Source organism: Mercenaria mercenaria, chromosome 4 (genome assembly GCF_021730395.1).
Source record: "Mercenaria mercenaria strain notata chromosome 4, MADL_Memer_1, whole genome shotgun sequence".
NCBI lineage: Eukaryota > Metazoa > Mollusca > Bivalvia > Venerida > Veneridae > Mercenaria > Mercenaria mercenaria.
The window spans coordinates 65,147,119-65,172,678 of NC_069364.1; the positions used below are offsets into that span (position 1 = coordinate 65,147,119).

Below are 25,560 nucleotides of genomic sequence, written 5' to 3' on the forward strand. Positions count from 1 at the left end.
TGATTAAAGACTCAAATGCACGTCGTTCTCGTCAGTTATGTCTTGGTGGCACTATCTAGGTCGGAATCTAGGAAGTGAAGTTGGCACAGCTAATTTAGGTTTAAATCTGATTTCTATTCATTACCGTGCATGGTCAGAAATCAGAGTTAAAAATGAATACTGTAGGTCTAGTACCAGTAATTCATTTTGAAAGACATTTTCATAAAATGTAACACTGCTGGTAGAAAAATTTACGATCTATTTACAAATATGTACAAATATACAAACAAACAGGGTCCTTCTTTTTAAAATATCGCAAAATGCTCATTTTTATATTCCCAAATTTATATAATGTTTGTCAAACTTTTCATAAACCTAGCATGTTTTGTGATATACAGTGCTCTTGTAGAAATGGTAACAGCTGACTAAAAACTCATGTGATAAAGATAACGGGTCATTATATAAAGCGAAATACCAAAGTTTATTTCTGCGTCAAAATATTCTGCTGATAGTTTAAATGTGTGGAATTTATTTCTGCTTGACAGCCTTGACTCGCAGAATAAGCAGAAATAAATACCCCCAGAATTAACCCGCTATACGGTATTTGAAAAATTCAAATAGTCTAGCTACAAATGCCCAGCCTTAAAGTGTAAGCAATTGATATGCATCTGAATATGATTGCTGTATATTATACTTAGTTTCATCAAAGAAAATGGCATTTTAACTGTAAACATTTTAAAATCCGATATTATTTATATCAAATGTCAAACAACAGGTGGAAAAAAGACACACTGGAAAAACGTTTTTTGAATCAACCATCCTTTATTCAGATCTTTAAAATAAGTTAACTCAAATCACAATCCCTATAAGTTTCATTGCACAGTTCCATATAGTTCAGGCAGAACAAAGACATGACAGGTGTTCTGTTCATAAAAATGTTCTGTTCCATCTTTTTTTTTTTTTGGATTTAACGTTGCACCGACACATGATAGGTCTGTTTCACTGGTGATGCCAACAATTTTGTGAAATATTCTTTTTTTTCCCATCAAGATCAATCTCTCTTTCCCCTAGCCATTTGTTTTATCACCTTTTTATCAATAGACCGCAAAATTTTATTAACACAAAATGTCCTTCAACTTGGCATTTCGAGCTGAGACAGTCTAACAATAAATTCTAGCAGGTACATTTGTAATCTGATGTCCTGGGGTTTGTTTGTGACGTAGAAACCTTGAACGCCGGCCTTCTCTAAGGTTGATTGTTGGTCCATAACTTTCTGATCTAACTGCATGATGATTTTCTGATCTTTCTTTCTAATTTCTTCATCACATCTTTTCTTTGTGGTCTTAAAATGTAAAATAAATTTTGTTTGTCATATACATGTTTAATATCATTTTACCAAGTATATCAGTCACTGTGAAATCATTTTCATTTGTAGGCATGAAATTTGAAGGTACTGGCCAACACAGTTATTCTGTTTGCATAGTAATAATGAACAGTTATTTTGTTTGTTCCTTTGGGCTAAATTTGTGGGGTGACAAAACCACAAAATGTACAAAAATTAGTCCCCGAGAATATTAACCCTTACCATGCTGGACACGACTGATTCTGCCTTTGCGACCATTAAGGGGTGCTTACCAAAAAATACTGACTGAATGATGAGCAGCGCCAATCATGATCAGACTGCATGGATGTGCAGGCTGATCATGATCTACACTGGTCGCAAATGCAAAGTCAATCGTGTTTAGCATGATAAGTGTTAGTTTTCTTTGTGGACTGAAAATACAACCTCTTGCTCCATTACCCTGTGCTCTAGTCTCCAGGTTAACCAGGCAGACATGTGAAGAAAAAAATCAATGCTTTTTAATGATTTTCCAACCATACAAGTATATCAACATTTAAATCTAAAAAAAAAGTTTGAGATTTTTAAAATGTCTAAAATATCATTGCATTTAAAATATGAGACACAATGTCTTATCAACTAGTAGCATTCATCATTCAAATGATCAATTTCAAATTACCAGACTATATGGAATACTATGCTAACCATGCAAGTCCTGATATTGTAAAACAAATAAAATATGACGAACTTGAAAAATCATTTTGTATGCAGCTTTGTGTTGATCAAGCACATGTTTAAAGGGAAGCTACTCAATTACAAAAATACAACCCAAATTTCTGTACTTTCCTATGTTATTTATGAAAGAATATGGTAAACAAACAGACTGTCTACAAAGAAACTCATGCAAAGGAACAAAATTCCTCCAATTAAATTGTTGTCAAATATTTTACCCTGAAACTGAGATAGAGAATAGTCCTGTTCAGCTACCACTTGATAAAATAAACAAAATATGTGCCTGCAGTGAAACAATTCTGTGTGACTCTTTATAAGTATACAGTACTTAATACAATGGTTAAAACTGTTTTACAATTTGGCAATGAAGACTCTATCCCCAAAAACGTTGATATTTTTTCTTTACCAGTGTAAGATGTATTTTGATTAATAATTAGTTTGTTTGTTTTTCTTTTGGTGTTTTAGTTTTTTTATTTATCTATCAAGTTAGTAGAACAAAATTGCAGGAAGTAAACAAACCAGTGTTTCTATATTCAGTACTTTTTTTCAGTACTTCCATGTTCTCCACAAGTAACTGCTAACTGTCCACAATAACCAGAGATTGAAGACAACTGATTTCAGACACAATGTCTTCTATCTAAATGTCTTAGTGCACATACACCTCACCAAGGAATCAAACTTAACCCCCTACAAGATGTACATTTACACATCCCCTACTGAGAAGTGATGCAATGCTTGAAGCAAAGACATACATGAACAACCCCAATTAAGATGCTGATTGTTTTCCTAATTCAGAAGTCATGTAATGCTTTTAGCTGTTTGAAATTGGTACTACCGGTACACAACAGAAATAATAAAGTGGGTATTATGCCATATAACCACAGACTCTGAGAACCATATTTCAAATTTACCTCCATTTCTCTATCTATCTGAGTCTTGGTCAGGGCGAGATTGTGTGGTTTACTTTGACAATCCTGTAACATTGCTTTGTGTTTCTTCTGTAATTCATGCTTCTGTGCTGAAATATTTACAGAAATTGTCATTTTAGTTGCCTCTCAAAAACAAGACCAGTAAAGGCCGTTAATCGTTTTTTCATCTAAACATGATATAACATACATTCTGATATGACTTGCAATGCTTTAGTCATCAAACGATATTATGCTGACGTCACATTGACGTGATATTAAGCGCCACGTATGCATCGAGAAATTGTGCTTTCAAATTTGATCAAATATTTTACTTAAAACAAAACATCATATAGCATAACCCTCTCAATTAATTTACACACACACAGATTTGGTAATTAGCTCTGCAGAAAGATTCGCCATCATTTGCGCCCTACTGGAACTAATCCGCAAGACGTATAACCATTTCAGGTCCTGGCGTGTATAATCAAAGGACCGTGAAACAGTTCTATCATATCTTATTTAAATTTTACAAGATATATTAGAATCGAAATAATTTATAGCAAAACTATGTCTGAAGATTATTTATACACTTGGGCAGTTATACGTCTTATGAAATAATTTCACTCGAGCTACGCTCTTGTGAAATTATTACGCCCAATGTATAACCGCCCATCATGTATAAACAGTATTAAAACACGGTTTTGCTATAAACTATTTCTTAAATCATATTACACAGCGAGGATATTTACTGTTTATGACAGTGGACTGGTAAAGACAACTAGCAATTTACGTGTGATCGTATACTATTTCGGCACCTTTCGTCATAAATGAAAATTCATTTTTTCATAACAAATAACCACAATAACCAGAGATGGAGGACAACTGGTTTCAGACCAATGTCTTCTACCAAAATGTCATAGTGCACATGCACCTTGCCAAGGAATTAAACTTAACCCTGCTACAAGATGAACATCTACACACTGAATATCTTTCACCAAGTGAATACCAGAAGCAATGTTTTCACAAGTGATATTGTCACATAAGAAAATATCAAATCTGGTCTTCACAAGTTAAAGATATCCAATGATACAAATAAAATAAACAAGTTTTCTTTTTATAGCATGTTTTTTATTTGGTGTGAACCGAATTTGGTATATATGATATTTTTCACCCATTGATTTATACTTCGCTGTAAATTCACTGGAACATTTCAATAATTCACTGAAAAGCATGTAATAAATTGATCATATCACATTTCAAGTTATTTGTTTACAGAAGGGGTGAAAAGTTTATCATTTCAAAAACATCCCACATGAATGCATGGCAAAAGTTTATAGGTACATGCATTTATACCAAAGGTCACTTTTATAAATATGCAAGTTTTAGAAACATTTAAAAGGTCCTTAAAAGTGAACAAGTGCAGTCTCAAGGATATAAAGCCAGCAAGCAAACACATTACCAATCATTTTATTTTCACTCATGTACTTTATACTCAGAAACATATGCGTTTAAACAAAGTATTTAAGTCAAAGGGTGTATAATTAATTACTGTTGTCAGAGCAGAAATATCATCAAACATAAAATAATATTGTAAGTATGCAACATAAAAAAAATGCATTGCACAATGCCAAAACAATAAACTGTTGTTTGAACTGCCTTTTCAATAACAATGTTTTCCCCAAATTTTCTTAGAATACAAAAGGTGGTAACAGAATCATTTTACATTTTAAAAATATTTTGTTTACTTTTGAAATAATCATCAAATTTTAAAACAATTTTTGTTGGGCACTTTTCATTTCAATGACACCACTCTTCTAAAATTCAACTTTAACTTCATTTGTAAATGGGCTGTTATAAAACTTTCAAGATGTCTATGTTAGTATCACACCAATATTTCATGTAATAATACTGTAAAATTTCTGAGACATTTTTTTTCTTTGAAATTGTGATTTTGTCTGATTTTTACGGTGGGGAAAAACAGATTTTTACCATGAAATTGACATAATTAAGGTATTTTAATTGAAAAAGATTACACTAACAGTATCACCCAAGAAGACCTTTAAAGTAATGTATAGTTCACATCCTGCAGAATCAAGCTGCAATTTACAAAAACAAAAAAACAATTACAGATTGGAAGGACAAAACAGTAGCTGTATTACATAAGCAAGCAGGATTTAAATCCCCACTGCCTGATCCACAAAATGAGCCGTGCCATGAGAAAACCAACATAGTGGCTTTGCGACCAGCATGGATCCAGACCAGCCTGCGCATCCGTGCAGTCTGGTCAGGATCCTTGCTGTTCGCTAACGGTTTCTCGAATTAGTATAGGTTTTGAAAGCGAACAGCATGGATCCTGACCAGACTGCGCGGATGCGCAGGCTGGTCTGGATCCATGCTGGTCGCATACCCACTATGTTGGTTTTCCCATGGCACGGCTCAAATATGTAACAGGGATTTTTTCATGAATTACATACTTTCGATAGTTCCTCTTTACTCTTTATAACATATTTCCAAATACAAAACATCTAATTTTCGGAAGAAACGCCGTGGTGAGTAGGATAGCTCTACTTATTCTTCGAATAGTCGAGCTAAAAAGGAACTGTTAAGCTGCTTTTGTCTTTGTAACATCATGACATACTTCCTTTATGGGGATGCAATGTTCCTGCGCTTTTTTAGGTTTAGCCTCACACTGACAAAATTATAGGTGATGTGCAACTTTCCAGCGTTTGATGGAGGAAGACCCTGCATAATTTCATCTAGGTATTTTCACCACCGACCATCCCTAAAGCCAGCTGGATGCCTTTCTCACATGAAGAATTCAACACCCCAAGCGAACATCAAACGCACTTGGGTGAGAGACATGTGATTCAAAGTCAGAATCCTTAACCACCGCTAATGAGGCCCCTCCCGCCCTTTTTAATATGCCACAGTAAGAACAAAGTGTTATAAGAAAGTCATCTTTTGATATTAATTCTAACAATTATTTGCTGACTATAGCATACAACAAACAAGGAGCTGCATTCAATAAACGCTTGATGCCCCCGGTGGCATCCTTGTCGATACAAAGCAACCTAAGTCCAATACAAGGTCAATGTCAAACTGAGGTCAGGTGATGTTTGACGATGAGGAATGGTCACAGGTTACATCTGTATTAGTATCAATTCATTCTTGTAAGCGGTACTGATGCTAGACGAAACGGTCCCATTTGGTTAACCAAGAGATGGCCCATATAAAGCAACCTAAGTCCAAAATGAGGTCAAGGTCAAGGTCAAACTGACGTCATGTGACGTCTGAAGATGATGAATGGTCACAGGTTACATTTGCATTAGTATCAAGTCATTCTAGTAAGGGGTATTGATGCTAGACGAAACTGTCCCATTTGGTTAACCACGTACGGACGAACGAATGGACGGACGGACAGGACAATCACTATATGCCTCCCGCATCAGTAGATGCCGGGGGCATAAAAAATTCTATTTCTGGTTGTAGGTGCAAATAGGAAATTCTAGCTCCCAGGTAAATGTTTACATGGTAACTCGGCACAAACTCATCCTCAAACTGGATATTCCCGAGCTGAAGTACAGTAAAACATACTGAAACAAACCAACCAGTTCAATCCAAACATACTACAATGTACCTTTATGATCAGATATGAGTTTACTCCTCTGTTGAAACATGGCTTTCTCCTCGTATTCCTGTACTTCCCTTAGACCCAGTACAATCTGGAACACAGTGCCATCTATCAGCGCATTAGCTAGACTTGACAATAGGTCATATGGCAGACGCTGCTGGTACTTGCTACAAATCACAATCAGAAATGGTTTATATGGCAATCAAACATATCAACAGTATTACTGACTCAGATACTATGGTTCAAGGTTATAATTTATTTTTGTTGGGTTTAACGCCACACCAACACAATTATAGGTCATATGGCGTCTTTCCAGCTTCGATGGTGGAGGAAGACCCCAGGTGCCCTTCCATGCATTATTTCTTCACCAGGGGGCTACTGGGTAGAAGTTACTAGAACTAGAACAGAGTCCTCTACTGCTAACTGGCAAAAGCCCTTGCCTTATTTATTGAGTGAAAACTAATATACATGTAAGCCTCAGTCACTGTGAGCTTGACCTTTGATTACTGACTGATCAATATACTGATGTAAATGTAAATTTTCTCTGGAAATGTTCTGAAGTTGTAAACTTCTCTTCTACTACCAGGGCAGTTCTCTGACAATATTCTTGTGAAAACAAAAAATCTTACCACAGCAATTCTCATCTTATTCAGCAACAGTTACTGTGAAAATAAGCAATGATGATACTTCTAATCCACCGCCATCGCCCCCCCCCCCCCCCCACCCCCACAAAAAAAAATCTTCTATCATATTCTGCATTTGTGATAACACAGAAGATGTTATTTTTACTTACCCAGGCAATTCTCTTGCCATATTCTGTAGTTGTGAAAACAAAAAATAATGCCTTTTTTGTTGTAGTTCTCTTCGCTCATACTCTTCCTTCAGGGAAGATCCACCACCTATCTCTGTTGGTATATATTCAGCAGTCATTCTTCATTAGATCTATAAAGTAAATAAATAATATCAAACACTTACACTTTACTTTAGTGCCACTTACAATTAAGATAAAGCGTAACTATAATATAATTGCAATTTCTTTGAAATGTATGAGGGTGAATCAAAAGTTACATGAACATAATATGGTGTAAAGAACAAGAGGACCATGATGGTCCTGAATCGCTCACCTCTTCCCACATGATCCAGTTTTGAGTATGACGTCGTTTTTTCTATTATTTGACATAGTGACCTAGTTTTTGAGCTTATGTGACCCAGTTTTGAACTTGACCTAGATATTATAAAGATAAAAATTCTGACCAATTTTCATGAAGATCCATTGAAAAATATGGTCTCTAGAGAGGTCACAAGGTTTTTCTATTATTTGACCTACTGACCTAGTTTTTTAAGGCACGTGACCCAGTTTCAAACTTGACCTAGATATCATCAAGGTGAACATTCTGACCAATTTTCATGAAGATCCATTCAAGGGTATGGCCTCTAGAGAGGTCACAAGGTTTTTCTATTTCAAGACCTACTGACCTAGTTTTTGATCGCAGTTGACCCAGTTTCAAACTTGACCTAGATATCATCAAGATAAACATTCAGACCAACTTTCATACAGATCCCATGAAAAATATGGCCTTTAGAGAGGTCACAACGTTTTTTCATTATTTGACCTACTGACCTACTTTTTGAAGGCACGTGACCCACTTTCGAACTTGACTTAGATATCATCAAGGTGAACATTCTGACCAATTTTTATGAATATCCATTCACAAGTATCGCCTCTAGAGAGGTCACAAGGTTTTTCTATTTTTAGACCTACTGACCTAGTTTTTGACCGCACATGACCCTGTTTCGAATTTGGCCTAGATATCATCAAGATGAACATTCAGACCAACTTTCATGAAGATCCATTGAAAAATATGGCCTTTAGAGAGGTCACAAGGTTTTTCTATTATTTGACCTACTGACCTAGTTTTTGACGGCACGTGACCCACTTTCAAATTTGACCTAGATATCATCAAGATGAACATTCAGACCAACTTTCATACAGATCCCATGGAAAATATGGCCTCTAGTTAGGTCACAAGGTTTCTCTATTATTTGATCTACTGACCTAGTTTTTGATGGCACGTGACCCACTTTCGAACTTGACTTAGATATCATCAAGGTGAACATAATGACAAATTTTCATGAAGATTTCATGAAAAATATGGCCTCTAGAGAGGTCACAAGGTTTTTCTATTTTTAGACCTACTGACCTAGTTTTTGACCGCACGTGACCCAGTTTCGAACTTGACCTAGATATCATCAGGATGACCATTCAGACCAACTTTCACACAGATCCCATGAAATATATGGCCTTTAGAGAGGTCACAAGGTTTTTCTATTATTTGACCTACTGACCTAGTTTTTGATGGCACGTGACCCAGTTTCGAACTTGACCTAGATATCGTCAAGGTGAACGTTCTGACCAATTTTCATGAAGATCTTGTGAAATATATGGCCTCTAGAAAGGTCAAAAGGTTTTTCTATTTTTAGACCTACTGACCTAGTTTTTGATGGCACGTGACCCACTTTCGAACTTGACCTAGATATCATCAAGGTGAACGTTCTGACCAATTTTCATGAAGATCTTGGGAAATATATGGCCTCTAGAAAGGTCACAAGGTTTTTCTATTTTTAGACCTACTGACCTAGTTTTTGATGGCACGTGACCCAGTTTCGAACTTGACCTAGAAATCATCAAGATAAACATTCAGACCAACTTTCATACAGATCCCATGAAAAATATGGCCTTTAGAGAGGTCACAAGGTTTTTCTATTATTTGACCTACTGACCTAGTTTTTGAAGGCACGTGACCCAGTTTCGAACTTGACCTAGATATCATCAAGGTGAACGTTCTGACCAACTTTCATGAAGATCTTGTGAAATATATGGCCTCTAGAGAGGTCACAAGGTTTTTCTATTTTTAGACCTACTGACCTAGTTTTTGACCGCACGTGACCCAGTTTCGAACTTGACCTAGATATCATCAAGATGAACATTCTGACCAATTTTCATGAAGATCCATTGAAAATTATGGCCTCTAGAGAGGTCACAAGGTTTTTCTATTTTTAGACCTACTGACCTAGTTTTTGACGGCACGTGACCCAGTTTCGAACTTGACCTAGATATCATCAAGATGAACATTCTGACCAACTTTCATAAAGATCCCATGAAAAATGTGACCTCTAGAGTGGTCACAAGCAAAAGTTTACGGACGGACGGACGGACGGACGGACGCACGGACGCACGGACGGACGACGGACGACGGACACCGCGCGATCACAAAAGCTCACCTTGTCACTTTGTGACAGGTGAGCTAATAAAAAAGCAGAGTTATTTATAATCTAAAAACTTTATTTTGTCTCTTGCACATGTTCTTCATTTGTGTGCTCCAAATGGAAATCAATACTCATTATCAATTTATGTCACTATTACCTGCTAAAAGTCTTTCAAATGTTTGGGTAAACAACCCTTTTAAAGGTTAATTATTAATAAATGCACCTTCCAGCTAAAAGTTTTAGTATATGTTTACATCTTCACATTTACTACACAAGGCAATGAGCTTCTTGAACTTCTTGTTTTGATATATCTCATACTACTTCATGAAAATTCTATTTTCATCTCCCTTTCCCTTCAAATTAACACAAAATTCTCCTTTAAATTGACTCTGACCTCAATATCCTCAAGAAGAGTGAGGGCCCTTGAGATGGTTAGGCAGACAGACCTCTCAATAACTTTTTTTACATTCAGGTTTTCTTTGAGTCAATATTATGGTGTCCGACACTTTGTAAACTGATTGTTGAAAATGATAAACAAAGAAGTAGGGATTTATATTACATTAGCTTATACATTCTCTTTTGACCCTTAAAAAGTATCTTACCTTGACTGGCTTGAGAAATTTTTACTTAAATCCACATAATTTTACTCGTATTTTTCAAAACCCAGACTGTCAATGACTGTAGAAACATAATATTATTACAGACACTTCCTGTGACTAAAATAACATAACTGAAATTCACGCAAATTTTTGACACCTGCCATCAGAAACTGGGTTAAACCTGTTTTACAAGTTCTGTTTCTTTCAATGTGTACCGACACTAGCAGATCAAAGAAGACTGTATTCTATGTATTGTCATAGTAATGTCACTTCTGTTGACATGTATTTAATTCAAGGCAGTGGCTAGTGAACCGTCACCAGTGCAGCAGATCCGAGGTCTAGTGCACCGTCATTTTTGTCATATATAAAATATAGCCTTTATGTAAAGTTTGATTAAAAGATATTTTCACCAGTAATATGTAAAAACATTATTAAAAGAATGAAGGAAGATGAACTTTGACTTACCTGTTTTACATCAAAGCGCTGATCGTTCTTCGGCAACAGTAGTATCCGTCATTTACTAAGATATTTCGGAACAATAACACTAAGGATTAATTCTTCATGGAACCTGAAAATCTGAAATATTGACATCTTGCAAGCAAATATTTTGTAATGTACATGTATGGTGAAAACTGTTTATAATTTCAATATTTGTTATATTATTAATTACAATAGCTACATCTCACGAAATCCATGATAAAAACAGTGAAAGACAATAAAGATTAAATTAAGACAATGAATGGAGGACTATAAATGTAGGCGTTGTTGGGTTGCTTGTTAAAATTATTTAATGATTGGATTGGGCGTGTTTATTTTTTGTGTTGGCAGCTCTGACCATGAGCATGATGAGATAGTGAATCTGAAATTAAGTTCGGGTTTCAATTTTGATGTATCCAAATACAGACAATAATTAATCTTAAACTGACATAAAGCCCGCCCACTTAGCTCAATAGGGAGAGCGCAGATCTACGGATCGCGGGGTCTGAGTATGATCCCTCGGCAGGGCGTATGTTCTCCGTGACCATTTGATAAAAGACATTGTGTCTGAAATCATTCGTCCTCCACCGCTGATTCATGTGGGGAAGTTGGCAGTTACTTGTGGAGAACAGGTTTGTACTGGTACAGAATTCAGGAACACTGGTTAGGTTAACTGCCCGCCGTTACATAACTGAAATACTGTTGAAAAAAGGCGTTAAACCCAAAACAACAACAGCAACATAAATTGACATAAATATATGCTATTTATGAAAATTCAAAATTAATAATTTCTTTCAACGAAACTCATTCTGTCATAACTGAATGCTCTTCTTAAAAATCATTCCATCATGAGTAAACTTTCTACTAATGGACCGTTGCCGATACCGACACAATGTTATTATTCGGAAATATCTTAGTAAATTGTGGATACTACTGTTGCCGAAGAACGAAGATAGCGCGTTGAGGTAAATCGGTAAATTAAAAGGTAAGTCACGGTTTATCTTACTTCATTCTTTTAATAATTTTCATACATATTACTGGTGACAATATGCTATAATTATACTTCAAAGAAAGGCTATATTTTATATATAACAAAAATGACGGTGCACTAGACCTCGGGTCTGCTGCACCGGTGACGGTTCACTAGCCACTGCCTTAATTCAATATCGCGTAATACACACTTGTTATTTAAAAGTGTATGACTGTGAATTTTGTGTTTTGACTTCGAGTGCATTAGCACTGGGAGCTTGATTTATTTTCTGCTGATATGGAATTAACTTTTTTTAATTGTATTCATATTTAAAGAGTTTTCTTGGTTTGGGCAATCATTGTAAGAGTGAAAAAAAAACTTAAATTTGCAGTTTAATCACATTAGATTCACAAGGATAAGAAATTAGATTCACAAGGATAAGCAATTAGATTCACAAGGATAAGAAATTAGATTTACAAGGATAAAAAATTAGAAATTAGATTTACAAGGATAAGAAATTAGATTTACAAGGGTAAGAAAACAGAATCACTGATATTTTCAGTGAATTTGTTATAGGAGAGATCGCCGTGACGTCACGCGTTAACATCTGTTTATCTGGTGGTTGGCAAAACAAATGATTTTAACACCGTTTGCGTATTGAATCAGAATTTTTAATTTTTAATAACTTTTTTGCTCATTTATGGATTTTCAAAATTCAAAAAGATTTGAAATACTAACAATCTTCATATTTTTGTATCCAAATATCTTTTTTCAATGAATAACAGTTTTAAATGACATATAATTTTAAAAGCGGCGTAGTGATTTTCACAACCTTTAGAAAAACAGTGTAAGTTAAGCGTTTTTATTTCGAAATAACAATTAAAAGTAATCAATAAATTGCTTGTTTTATAACCTTTCCATTGATCAAAAAATTATTTATGTAATTTGTGTTTTAAGAAAGTTTAGACCGTTTGAAAAACATCACTGTTTACAAAAAACATGGACAGTCGGCTTCTGCCCACCCGATCACTGTCTTATCAGTTCTAAAAATAGAATTTGTATACAAACACGATCTCTCCTATTTACTTTTAATTAATAGATTTAAACAAAGACAGGAAATAATAAACAAGAGCTGTCGGATGACAGCGCGCTCGACTATTCGAAGAATTGATTGAAGAATGGGGTCAAAATATTTCCATGGATTTTCAGACAAAAGAAAAAAATGGATTAAACAAAAATTTTTCCTGTATTTGTGGATTTCGATTAGTCTTGCACTAAGTGGCAATGTGTGACCATGATGGCAAATATGTTATTAAGTTATATGTTAGGCAAACACAGACTTGTATGAAAAGTTTAACTAATTTCCAAGTCCAAAAAGGGTCATAATTCAGTCAAAATAGTTGACAGAGTTATGTACACTTGCCTACAGATGGAAATCATGTTGATATACTAGTGTTAACAGTTTCAAAGCCACAGTTCAAATATTTTGACAAAAATGTCAAAGTCCAAAAAGGGCCATAATTCAGCCAAAATAGTTGTCAAGAGTTATGTACTCTTGCCTGCAGATGGAAATCATAATGATAAACAAGTGTTTAAAGTTTAAAAGCCATATGTCAAATAGTCTTGACAAAACATGGACATATATGAAAACAGAACCTATTTCCAAGTTCAAAAAGGGCCATAATTCAGCCAAAAAAGATGACAGAGTTATGTACTCTTGCCTATGGATAGAGACTATAATACTGAACAAGATATAAAAGTTTCAAAGCCATATGTCAAACACTTTACACAAAATATAAACTGGTACGAAAAACTTAACCAAGACTTCTAAGTCAGAAGGGGCCATAATTCAGCCAAAATGCTTGATGGAGTTATGTACTCTTGCCTACAACTGGATATGGTGATGGTAAACAAGTGTTGAAAGTTTCAAAGCTTTATCTCAAAAGACTTTGTCAAAATGTAGACTGGTATGAAAAACTTAACCAAGATTTCTAAGTAAAAAAGGGGCAATAATTCAACCAAAATGCTTGATGGAGTTATGTACTCTTGCCTACAACTGGACATGATGATGGTAAACAAGTGTTGAAAGTTTCAAAGCTTTATCTCAAAAGACTTTGTCAAAATGTGGACTGGTACGAAAAACTTAACCAGGGTGTGACGCCGACGACGACGCCGTGGTGAGTAGGATAGCTCTACTTATTCTTCGAATAGTCGAGCTAAAAAGTTATAACAAGTATATTTAGTTCCTTTTTCAACTTGCATGTCATGGTGCTAAAATCTTTCCATGTTTCCTGTTAACTGGATGCATAGCATGCATGCATTCAAGCCGTTCGGTAATTGATTTCTTAATGAATAAGTAATGATTTTATATAGTTTAAACTGTTATTTACTTAAGATATCAATACTTCTCCATAAACAAAATATTGTGTGAATACATACCAAAATATATTTTTCATCGTCTTGAATAGATTACTGATTTTTCAGTCGGTAAAATGAATAGACTGTGTTTGAATACTATTCCAATGATATTCTATTTTTAGAAAATTTTTATGAAAAAACATTGACCACCGAACGCCTATGTTATTTTGTAAAAATTTATGTTTTTCTTATGGCCTAAACTTTAGTTCTTAAAACACAAATTTTAAAAAAAAAATTTTTGATGAATGGAAAGCTTATAAAACAAGCAATTAACTAGAAAATGCTTTTGTAAAAAAGGGCATGTCTCCCCCAATGCAAAGTCCTATAGGCAAGAAGTCAATAGGGGTCACGAGCGAAAGTCAAAGAGACACTGATGGTTGGCTGCAATAGGGATCATCTACTTGACATGTCCAGTCATCCCACTAAATTTCAACACTCGTGGCCAAGTGGTTCTCAAGTCACTGTTCAGGCTCCTGTGACCTTGACCTTTGATCAAGTGACCTCAAAATAAATAGGGGCCATCTACTCTGCATGTCCAATCATCCTATGAAGTTTCAACATTCTGGGCCAAGTGGTTCTCAAGTTATTGATCAGAACTGGTTATCAATGTTCAGGCCCCTGTGACCTTGACCTTTAACGGAGTGACCCCAAAAACAATAAGGGTCATTTACTCTGCATGAACAATCATCCTAATAAGTTTCAACATTCTGGGTTGAGAGGTTCTCAAGTTATTGATTGGAAATGGTTTTCCATGTTCAGGCCCCTGTGGCCTTGACCTTTAACAGAGTGACCCTAAAATCGTTAGGGGTCATCTACTCTGCATGACCAATCATCCTATGAAGTTTCAACATTCTGGGTCAAGTGGTTCTCTAGTTATTGATCAGAAATGGTTTTCAATGTTCGGGCCCCTGTGACCTTGACCTTTCACAGAGTGATCCCAAAATCGTTAGGGGTCATCTACTCTTTATGACCAATCATCCTATTAAGTTTCAACATTCTGGGTCAAGTGGTTCTCAAGTTACTGACCGGAAATGGTTTTCAATGTTCAGGCACCTGTGACCTTGACCTTTAATGGAGTGACCCCAAAATCGATAGGGGTCATCTACTTTGCATGTACAATCATCCTATGAAGTTTCAACATTCTGGGTCAAGTGGTTCTCTAGTTATTGATCAGAAATGGTTTTCAATGTTCGGGCCCCTGTGACCTTGACCTTTGACTGAGTGATCCCATAATCAATAAGGGTCATCTACTCTTTATGACCAATCATCCTATCAAGTTTCAACATTCTGGGTTAGGTGGTTCTCTAGTTATTGATTGGAAATGGTTTTCAATGTTCAGGCCCCTGTGACCTTTACCTTTGACAGAGTGACCCCAAAATCAATAGGGGTCATCTACTCTTCATGGCCAATCATCCTATGAAGTTTCAACATTCTGGGTCAAGTGGTTCTCTAGTTATTGATCGGAAATGTTTTTCAATGTTCTGGTCCTGTGACCTTGACCTTTGACGGAGTGACCCCAAAATCAATAGGGGTCATCTACTCTTCATGACCAATCATCCTATGAAGTTTCAACATTCTGGGTCAAGTGGTTCTCTAGTTATTGATCGGAAATGGTTTTCAATGTTCAGGCCCCTGTGACCTTGACCTTTGATGGAGTGACTCCAAAAACAATAGGCGTCGTCTACTCCAACAGCTCTACAACCCTATGAAGTTTGAAAGTTCTAGGTCAAATGGTTCTCCAGTTATTGCTCGGAAATGAAGTGTGACGTACGGACGGAGAGGGCAAAAACAATATGTCTCCTGGGGGAGACATAATTAATGAATTAATTTTGACTATTATATCAAAATAAAACGGATTAATTATGAACACTTAACTACTATTTTTCTAAAAGTGCTGAATATCACACTGCCGCTATTCAGGGCCTCCTCTGGGTTTTTCATACTTGTTGCCAACCTATTCGCCAAATAAAAATAAAAGTTGGAGCCACTTTAAAGCCAAATTTAGTTCTGTATCGACGACCAATTTTTGACCCACTTAATACATCATTGCGGAAAAAAAATAAAACAACCAAAAAAAACTATGCGCCACTTATTTTTGCCAATTCGCAAAATTTAGCGCCAAATTCTTAAAAGTATCGCAAATGGCGACACTGGCAATCGACAGCGGAGGCCCTGGCTATTGAAATTAAATGTCATTTAAAACTGTTATTCATTAAAAAAAGAAATATTTGAATACTAAGATATGAAAATTGTATTTCAAAACTGTTTTAATTTTGAAAATCCAGTGAAAAAGTTGTTAAAATTTAAAAATTCCTATCCCATAAGACATTGTTTTGCCCACCACTAGATGAGTGACATTGCGGCGATCTTGCCATTATTGACTTTGGCAAACTTTCATTTTAAAGTCTGAATGATGCCATACATGTGATACATCCCGGATTGTCCGGAATTGTCCCGGAAATTACATACTCGTCCCGGTGTCCCGGACAGTCTTAAAATGTCCCGGAAAAATAAAAATACAGGAACAAATAAAAATAATCCCCCCAAAAAAACTTGTTTTTGTCTATAAGTTGTTTTATTTTACACAATAAACAGTCCCCGGTGTCACATTGTTTATTCCTAATTAGTTTCATGCCCTCGAGCAAGACACGTGTTGATTAAGCCCTCTTTGATCACGCGACGCTCTTTTGATGACAATGATTAAGTTAGAGTCAGTTATTATGATGACCCTGATTAAGAACTGACAGCTTTATGTAATCAATAACAGTTACTGTTTTATGATAGTTAAATTAGGAACAAAGTCGTAAATCTCTTTGTTTTTAGCACGTTGGCGGTAAAGCTACATGTAGCCTTTATGGAAGAGATTATTAAGAACCAGCATTCTCACTGACTTTTTGAAAAGTGGGTACATGTACCCACATACTTTAGAAAATGTGATAAAAAAGTTGGGTACAAACCATACAAACTGAAAAAAATGTTCCAACTGAAACAAAATTATAAAGAAGTATGTGGGAAGTGACACTTCTATTCAGCCTGTGTTAATGACAGTGGTTTGTTTTACACATGCACCACTGGGATACAGCTAAAAGTCACTTCTCCTTATAGAAAAGTGGAAAGACTTCTAGTTGAAAAATAGAAATTTATGAACATCATTTCTAACTCAGCCCCCCACCCCCAACACACACACACCATCACCACCACACACACCAAGCAAGCTTGTGAAGCAATTTGAAAAGATGGCTATAATTTTCTTCTTTCGATATGGATAAAAACTATTGATGTGACCATTCATTTTCTAAGATACATCATTTTCCATGCAAAGAGTTTTTCGTTATTCCATAGTTCTGAAAAAAAAAAAAGTTTTCAAAAATTCAAGCAGACGCTGATAAGTATCACCCACCGAGTTTTTGTAACATTTGTTTGCTGCTATATCTTGCTGCAAAAAATGTTATAAAATAAAAACTCGGCGGGTTTTTAGCATGAACAGTATCGGACTCGAATAAAAATGAAAAATTGTCCGATGAAAGGCAGTCCGCAACCGGTCATTTTGTAAATATTAATAAACAAACAGCTTAAGATCTTTCTTTTACAATGGAGACCAAATAATTGTGTAGTGGATGCCAGCTGACCACTTAATTATTCAACAACTTGTTGAAAAAACGTCCAAAATCGTTGTTTTTGCACTCGCACATGTTGACAATTATCGGAAAGTGTCAAAGATGCAACTGTGTCGTTGATTGGCTGAATACTATCACATCTAGTTTTACAAATTATTTGATTCGCTGTCACAGTTCTCGCGAAAATCTCGCAAGTACCTGGAGTAGGCGGAGCTTAAATTATGCTATCGGCATGTAAATTCAACTTGTCTTGACATGTAGCAAATTGTCAACAGTGTGTATTGCGGTAATTTGCATGTACGGATCAAAAATAATGTCTGTTTACTTGAATTTCGGCTCTTTATCAACGAACAATGTATTTTCTGTCAGATTTTTAACGCGTGCATTGTACCCGTGGAATTTTAAAACTTGCGTGCAAGTGACTTTTTATGCGTGAATTACGCGGATTTTTGCGTGAATGGGAATGCTGAGAACGGTTAATTAAACAATAATTATTTAAGATCTAGATTGATTGTCACACATATTCTAAATTAAAATGCTGAATGCCTTTGCATGCCGACCCATGAAAATTGACCCGACTCAAAATATTTTATATTGTCGATTTTATCTACAAGATTTATTTTATTCCTTTAAGGATTCAATTTAATTATTAAATAAATGTTTAAGCTTTAGAATTATACCAAATTAGCTAGAATCTAAATCACGATGACCAGGTGGATTCTTCGTATATAGTAAGTCTCCTAATTCTGTTCCTAATTCTGTTCACCTCGGGAACGCAATAAATTCACGTGCCGAACTATAGATGTATTACCCGTATACATGTATTTACCTCCCTTAGAAAGCTAGACGACATTTGCCGCAAGTTAATACAAACGAGTGAACAATGTTTATCTCAGGAAACTACATGTATATTATGATATTTTTGCATGAAACAGACGAATACCAATGGCACGGTGTATGTCCCGGACAAAAAGTAAAATTCCCGTAAATTTTAACTCAGAATCCCGGAAACATTCTGAAAAATTATGGCATGTATGATAATGCAGTGATTTATTCAAGACCTTAGTATGTATTCACACAAAATTTTGTTTGCAGATAAGTATCCAGAGCTCCAGATAAGCTGCGTATTTACGCAATTAAAATTGCAGAAAACCCAATTGAATTCATACAGTGTGCGTACTGAAACGCAAGTCAAATTCCTAATACCCAATTCGTAAAAAATCGCTTGCGTATCGCATTTTCCTTATTACTAGAACGGGTACGAGACTTTAAGGCTAGATTTGACTGACTGGTTATACGTTACCGCAGAACAGGTTGCAATTTCACGGGTGGTAAACGCGCAATCCAATTCCCACTGGGAATACGCTAAAAATGGGTTGCGCGACTTCCGGTGCTGGTGTTGCGCATCAATATATACAAAATCGAGGTAGGTGGGTTTTTGTTTTTGTAAATAATTACACATTTACGAGTGCTTTCGAAAAAAAGCAAAATGCTATTCGACACAAAAATGAATACGGATCATATGTGTGAAATACCAACTTATTAATTTAAGAATCAGCTCTGTTATCACGAAAACTCTGATGGTTCGAGCTGTCAAAAAAGCATGGAATCATGAAAAATGCAAATTTTCTAACTCTTGTGCCTTCTTTCTGGAAATGTGACGCTTCGAATGGTCAAACACGTGTAAAACAGTCACGAATATTACATACACTTGAATGAAATGTTGCCTTTGGGGGAAAGATTGGCAAAAAATAATCGGGAATGGGGTTGCGCCCCGGAATGGAGTTGCGCGTATACATTATACACATTATGATGTATATGAGCAACTCCATTCCCTGTGCGCAACCCCATTCCCGATGATTATTTTGTCAATTATGTCCCCGTAAGCAGGATTTGAAACAAATAAGTTTGATATTCGTTACTTTATAACAGTTGAGTTATCATAAAAAGCATCAGATGTCCTCAGATTAGGCATATGAGGTCAGAAACTGCCATTTTTGTTGATTTCATACTTTTTTCACGTTTCGTGTCGCCAGAGTTTTTGTGATAATAGAGCCGAATCATAAATTACAAACCAGATATTTTACACATATGATGTATTATCATATCTGTGTCGAATAGCATTTTGCTTTTTTCTAGAAAATTTATACTTGCCTCATACTAAGCAAAATCATAACTTCACATACCTCAATTTCGTCTTCTTTTACGCGCAACACCAGCACCGGACGTTGCGCAACCCATTTTAAGCGTATTCCCGGCGGGAATTGGATTGCGCGTTTACCACCCGTGAATTTATTGGAAAAATCACAGGACCATTCAGTCTGCTGATCGGTGTTATTTGGACGCTTTGTAAACAATTTTACGCCGATAAAATGTAAAAGAGGTCGCAGAAAAAACATTATTGTAGCACAAACAAACAAATTAGCAGGATATTTTGCTGTTCAACAATGACAGTTATCTGTATGTGACGATGCAGTGTCACCAATACTGGATGACATCTTTTGGGAGAATGCATATTGCAGAGACCACATCGTTCGGGATATTGTGGATAAACTGATCTCCGACTGCATTAAAAGTGAAAAAGAAAACAACAGTATGGAACATTCATTACAATTTTAAATACATTTTTGTATCAAACACTGAAGGGCGCCATTAAAGTACTTAGGTATTTAGTCAATGATTGTGTTTAATGTTATATACCATGTATACTGTAAGCAAAAAATACTCAATTGTTAGTGGGAGATTGGTAACATACCCAATTGGTTTTAGCAAATACCCAGTTACTTCTGAAAAGGCTGGGTAATGATATTGTTACGCGCATATAGCCAATCTGCGCATTTGGTAAATCGCGCAGCGCAAATAACCAATTTGTTATCTGCTTAACGATTTGTAAATCGGGCAACCTTATATATTTCTTATATGCGCAGGGTAACTGTCTTGCGCGTTTGGTAAATGAGTCTGCGCTTTTAACATATGGATGATATCTCCCGGCAAAATTGAATATCATTAGAGGGTTAGACCTGTAGGCCTAAATAAAACAGTTTGATTTTAAAACTGACGGTGATCAGGCACGCGTAAATGTGTGAATTGACTGTGCTTAATTTGTAAAGAACAAGAAAAACATTTTTTAAAGTAAATGAGCGTATTTATGCGGTAATTTCAATGAGATGCTCACGTCCCTGGTAGTTTATGGACTAAAAATTTCTGTTGACGACGGTATTAAGAGTCATTTGTAATAGGTGTTAAAAAACTTTAAAATGATACAAAATATCCAAAGTATATTTAATAACACAAGTTTTTTCATTTATTTTTTTATTTTATTTTTTTAACTTTTAAACGCCGTAGCCTGTGCGGGATGTCAATCCCGCGCTAATATCAAATCCTGAAATGACACCGATATTTCAAATATATATTGATCATTTCTTACAGATCGTATTGATATTTTTTAATGTTTTGTAGTACAAAAGAGTAATTTTCGCCAGAACGTGAACGAAATATTGTTGCTGCGCAAGATGTGTCCTGCGCTAATAGAAAATCAGGAAATTACTCTGATAATATGAATAACTGCCATAAACCATGCTAACTTTTACATTGTTTAACAATTACAGACTGATACTGCAAATCTAGGTTTTAAAAATGTGTCATAAATTTATTTCAACATCAGTAAATTCATGGGAGTCGGTCACCAGGTTTCAATATCTGCAGTATGATACAATATGCAATAAAGCTTAAACATGCGTGAAGGTGTGATTTCCTTCAGATAGCCACATCGTCCTCTCTATTCTTTTTATAACTAAAGTATTTTTATTTCATTCGATCACACGCAGTCATTTTATACCGGATATAGAACATAAAGGAGACTTAAATAAAAGACTGAATTGCCACACACTTACCACAATTCACCATATCGCTTTTTTCATCATATTGAAAAAGCGCAATTCTTTTTTACCAACGTGAGCGTATCTCTTGACATGGCCAAGATTAAAAACAAAAAACAAAAATAAGTTAAATTAAAAGACGATTCTTACAGATCTTTTATACTTATATCATTTATTAATGTTTTATAGTGAGACAGGTAGAATAACTAATAAGTTTCGACAAAATGTGAACGAAATTTTACATTTTGTAGGTGCGCAAGATGTGTGTCCTGCGTTAATAGAACTCTGAAAATTACTCCAATAACTTGAATATCTTTTATAAACCATTTTAACTTTTACTTCGTTTTTCGATTACAATCTAAAAATGTAGCTTTTGAAAATCTGAATATAATGTTTCATCCGTAGCCTGCGCGGGATGTTGTTCCTGCGCTAATAGCAAATTATGAACTGACGTCGATATTTCTAACATATTTCAATTCTAAAAGGTACTATTTATGTAACTTCATAAAAATGTTTTGGGAGTAGAAAAAAATAGAAAGAAGCGTGATTTCTGTCATAACGAGAACGAAATATTACATTTGTTATCTGCACAAGATGTGTTTGCCCTGCGCTAATAAAAAATCTGGAAATAATCCTGATAACTTGGGTATCTTTCATAAACCATGCTAACTTTATCATTGTTTTGTGATTACAGGCTGAAATTGTAGCTTTTGCCAAATGAATATTTTGTTACATCTGTATCCTGCGCGGGATATCGGCCCTGCGCTAATAAAAAATCTGGAAATAATCCTGATAACTTGGATATCTTTCATAAACCATGCTAAATTTAATTTTGTTTTATGGTTACAGACTAAAGTTGTAGCTTTTGCATAGACAAATGTAATTTTAATTCTGTAACCCGCGCGGTTATGACAGAAATCACTCTTTTTCTATTCTTTTTTTTTACCGTATTCATTTGAAAGTTACATAAATAGTATGTTTTATGAATGAAATATTTTGAAATACAGTGTAATTTCAAACTTGGCTATTAGCGCAGGACCGACCTCCCACGCAAGTTACAGGTGTAATATTATAGATCCATTTAGAAAAATTATAGTAAAAGTTTGTAATCGTAAATCAAAGTAAAAGTTAATATGATTTATAAAAGATATTCAAGTTATCAGAGTAATTTCCAGATTTATTATTAGCGCAGACATACATCTTGCGCAGATAAAAAATGTAATATTTCGTTCTCGTTATGACAGAAATCACTCTTTTTCTAATCATTTTTTTTACAGTATTCATTTGAAAGTTACATAAATAGTATGTTTTATGAATAAAATATATTTGAAATACAGTGTAATTTCAAACTTTGCTTTTAGCGCAGAACCGACCTCCCACGCAAGTTACATGTGTAACATTATAGATCCATTAAGAATTGTAAAAAAAACTATAGTTTTAGTCTGTAATCGTGAATCAAAGTAAAAGTTATTATGATTTATAAAAGATATTCAAGTTTTCAGAGTAATTTCCAGATTTATTATTAGCGCAGACACACATCTTGCGCAGATAAAAAATGTAATATTTCGTTCTCGTTTTGACAGAAATCACTCTTTTTCTAATCATTTTTTCACAGTATTCATTTGAAAGTTACATAAATAGTATGTTTTATGAATGAAATTTATTTGAAATACAGTGTAATTTCAAACTTTGCTATTAGCGCAGAACCGACCTCCCACGCGTGTTACATGTGTAACATTACAGATCCACTAAGAATTGTTAAAAAAACTATAGTTTTAGTCTGTAATCGTAAAGCAAAGTAAAAGTTAATATGATTTATAAAAGATATTCAAGTTATCAGAGTAATTTCCAGATTTATTATTTGCGCAGACACACATCTTGCGCTGATAAAAAATGTAATATTTCGTTCTCGTTATGACAGAAATCACTCTTTTTCTAATCATTCTTTTACAGTATTCATTTAAAAGTTACATAAATAGTATGTTTTATGAATGAAATATATTTGAAATACAGTGTAATTTCAAACTTTGCTCTTAGCGCAGGACCGACCTCCCACGCAAGTTACATGTGTAACATTATAGATCCATTTAGATTGGTAAAAAACTATAGTTTTAGTCTGTAATCGCAAATCTAAGTAAAAGTTAATATGATTTATAAAAGATATTTAAATTATCAAAGTAATTTCCAGATTTTCATTTAGCGCAGGGCACCAAACACATATCTTGTGCAGCTACAAAATATAAAATTTCGTTTACGTTTTGATGAAAATTAGGCCTACTCTTTATTCTATCGATTTTATACTATAAAATAATAATATAGATAAGATCTGTAAGAATTTTCTTTTAATTCTGTGACTTTTTTATTTCATCTTTTATCTTAGACATGTTGAGAGATATGCTCCCGTTGGTAAAAAGAATATTATTGTGAAATTTCAAGATATTTCAATATAATAAAAACGATATTTTGTTAAGTGTGTGCTCGGGTGAAGTAGAAAATTATAAAAATAGCATTAAACATACCAGAGGACGACGTGTGCAAGCTGGAGAAAATCACACCTTCACGCATGTTTGGGTTTTATTGCATCTTGTTAAGATCGGAGGTATTGAAACCTGGTGACCGACTGCCGTGAATTTACTGATGTAGAAACAAATTTATGACACATAATTTAAATACCAAGATATTCAGCATTTGACATCTATATTTATTAATAAATTGACCAACTACATGATTTATCAAACACGAAATGCAAATTTCTGATATATAAAGTTACATTTGTTATTTGCGCTGCGCATTTGGTAAATCGCGCAGATTAAATTTATCCAGCGCAACGATTGGTAAATCGTTGCGCATATAACCAACGTACAAAAATTTGTTATATGCGCTGCGCGTTTGGTAAATAGCGCAGATTGGTTATTTGCGCTCAACAATATCATTTTTACCCAATTCAAATTTCCAATACCCAATTCAGACAAAAAGTGATGGGTAAATACCCAATTGCACCAAAAGCTTATCTGGAGCTCTGAGTATCAATATCTTTAGTAAATAACAGGTATAATTACTTATTCATTAGGAAATCTATTACCAGACAGCAAGAAAATCCCCAGAAGATTTTCTAGTTGTCTGGTTACCAGATGCCTAGAAACCAGGCTAGGCATCCGGTCAAAAAACCTAATACTTTACAGACTTTTGAAACAGTGGTTTTGCAGACATGAAGAAAAACAACATCCAAATAATGCAGATGAAACAATTGTGTGAATAACGCCAAAAATTTATATAGCGGTTATTACATGTGTCCGGAAACTGGTCGATTCCGGATACTTACATCCGCAAACTATGAAAATTAGGCGAATTAAACAGGAGACTAGAATTCATAAAATATACATGCAATTTAAAAGCACCTTTGGATTGAACTTAACATCAGGAACATATTTTCGTGCAATTTGTAAGACATCATAAAAATTGACAAATGGCGGTCTTGTATAAAAGGGGGATAACTTGGGAAAGAAAAATAGGCATATACTATAATCTATACCGTGCCGTTCTAAATGCATTCTGGTGGTGGATATAGCGATCTGAATGGCATAAACAACTAAATCTTGAGACATTGATTTAAGTGTTTTAAATTAGAGCATTTAGATAATTGCATAGAATATATAGCCAGTTAGCATTATGTCTTACTACAAAAACAGTATTGAGATGTTATGCTACATGTATACCAGGATAATCTGTTTTGAAATGTACGGGT

General features: G+C 34.8%; 1 protein-coding gene across 7 annotated transcripts; it reads right to left on the reverse strand.

Moving 5' to 3' along the window:
• Nucleotides 1-777: 777 nt before the first annotated feature.
• Nucleotides 778-25,303, reverse strand: LOC123552038 (protein DGCR6-like). Of its 7 annotated transcripts, none has more exons than XM_053541542.1 (6): nt 25,214-25,303; nt 10,921-11,031; nt 7,383-7,531; nt 6,596-6,756; nt 2,962-3,068; nt 778-1,321 (listed from the first exon to the last, which is right to left on the reverse strand). In XM_053541542.1, exons 3-6 carry the CDS (start codon nt 7,517-7,519, stop codon nt 1,112-1,114), a joined length of 615 nt encoding a protein of 204 aa, XP_053397517.1. In that variant the 5' UTR covers nt 7,520-7,531; nt 10,921-11,031; nt 25,214-25,303; the 3' UTR covers nt 778-1,111. The 7 variants fall into 7 exon arrangements, with proteins under 7 accessions (XP_053397517.1, XP_053397518.1, XP_053397519.1 ...); XM_053541543.1 differs by having other exon boundaries at nt 25,138-25,259; XM_053541544.1 differs by having other exon boundaries at nt 25,197-25,217.
• Nucleotides 25,304-25,560: the final 257 nt, after the last annotated feature.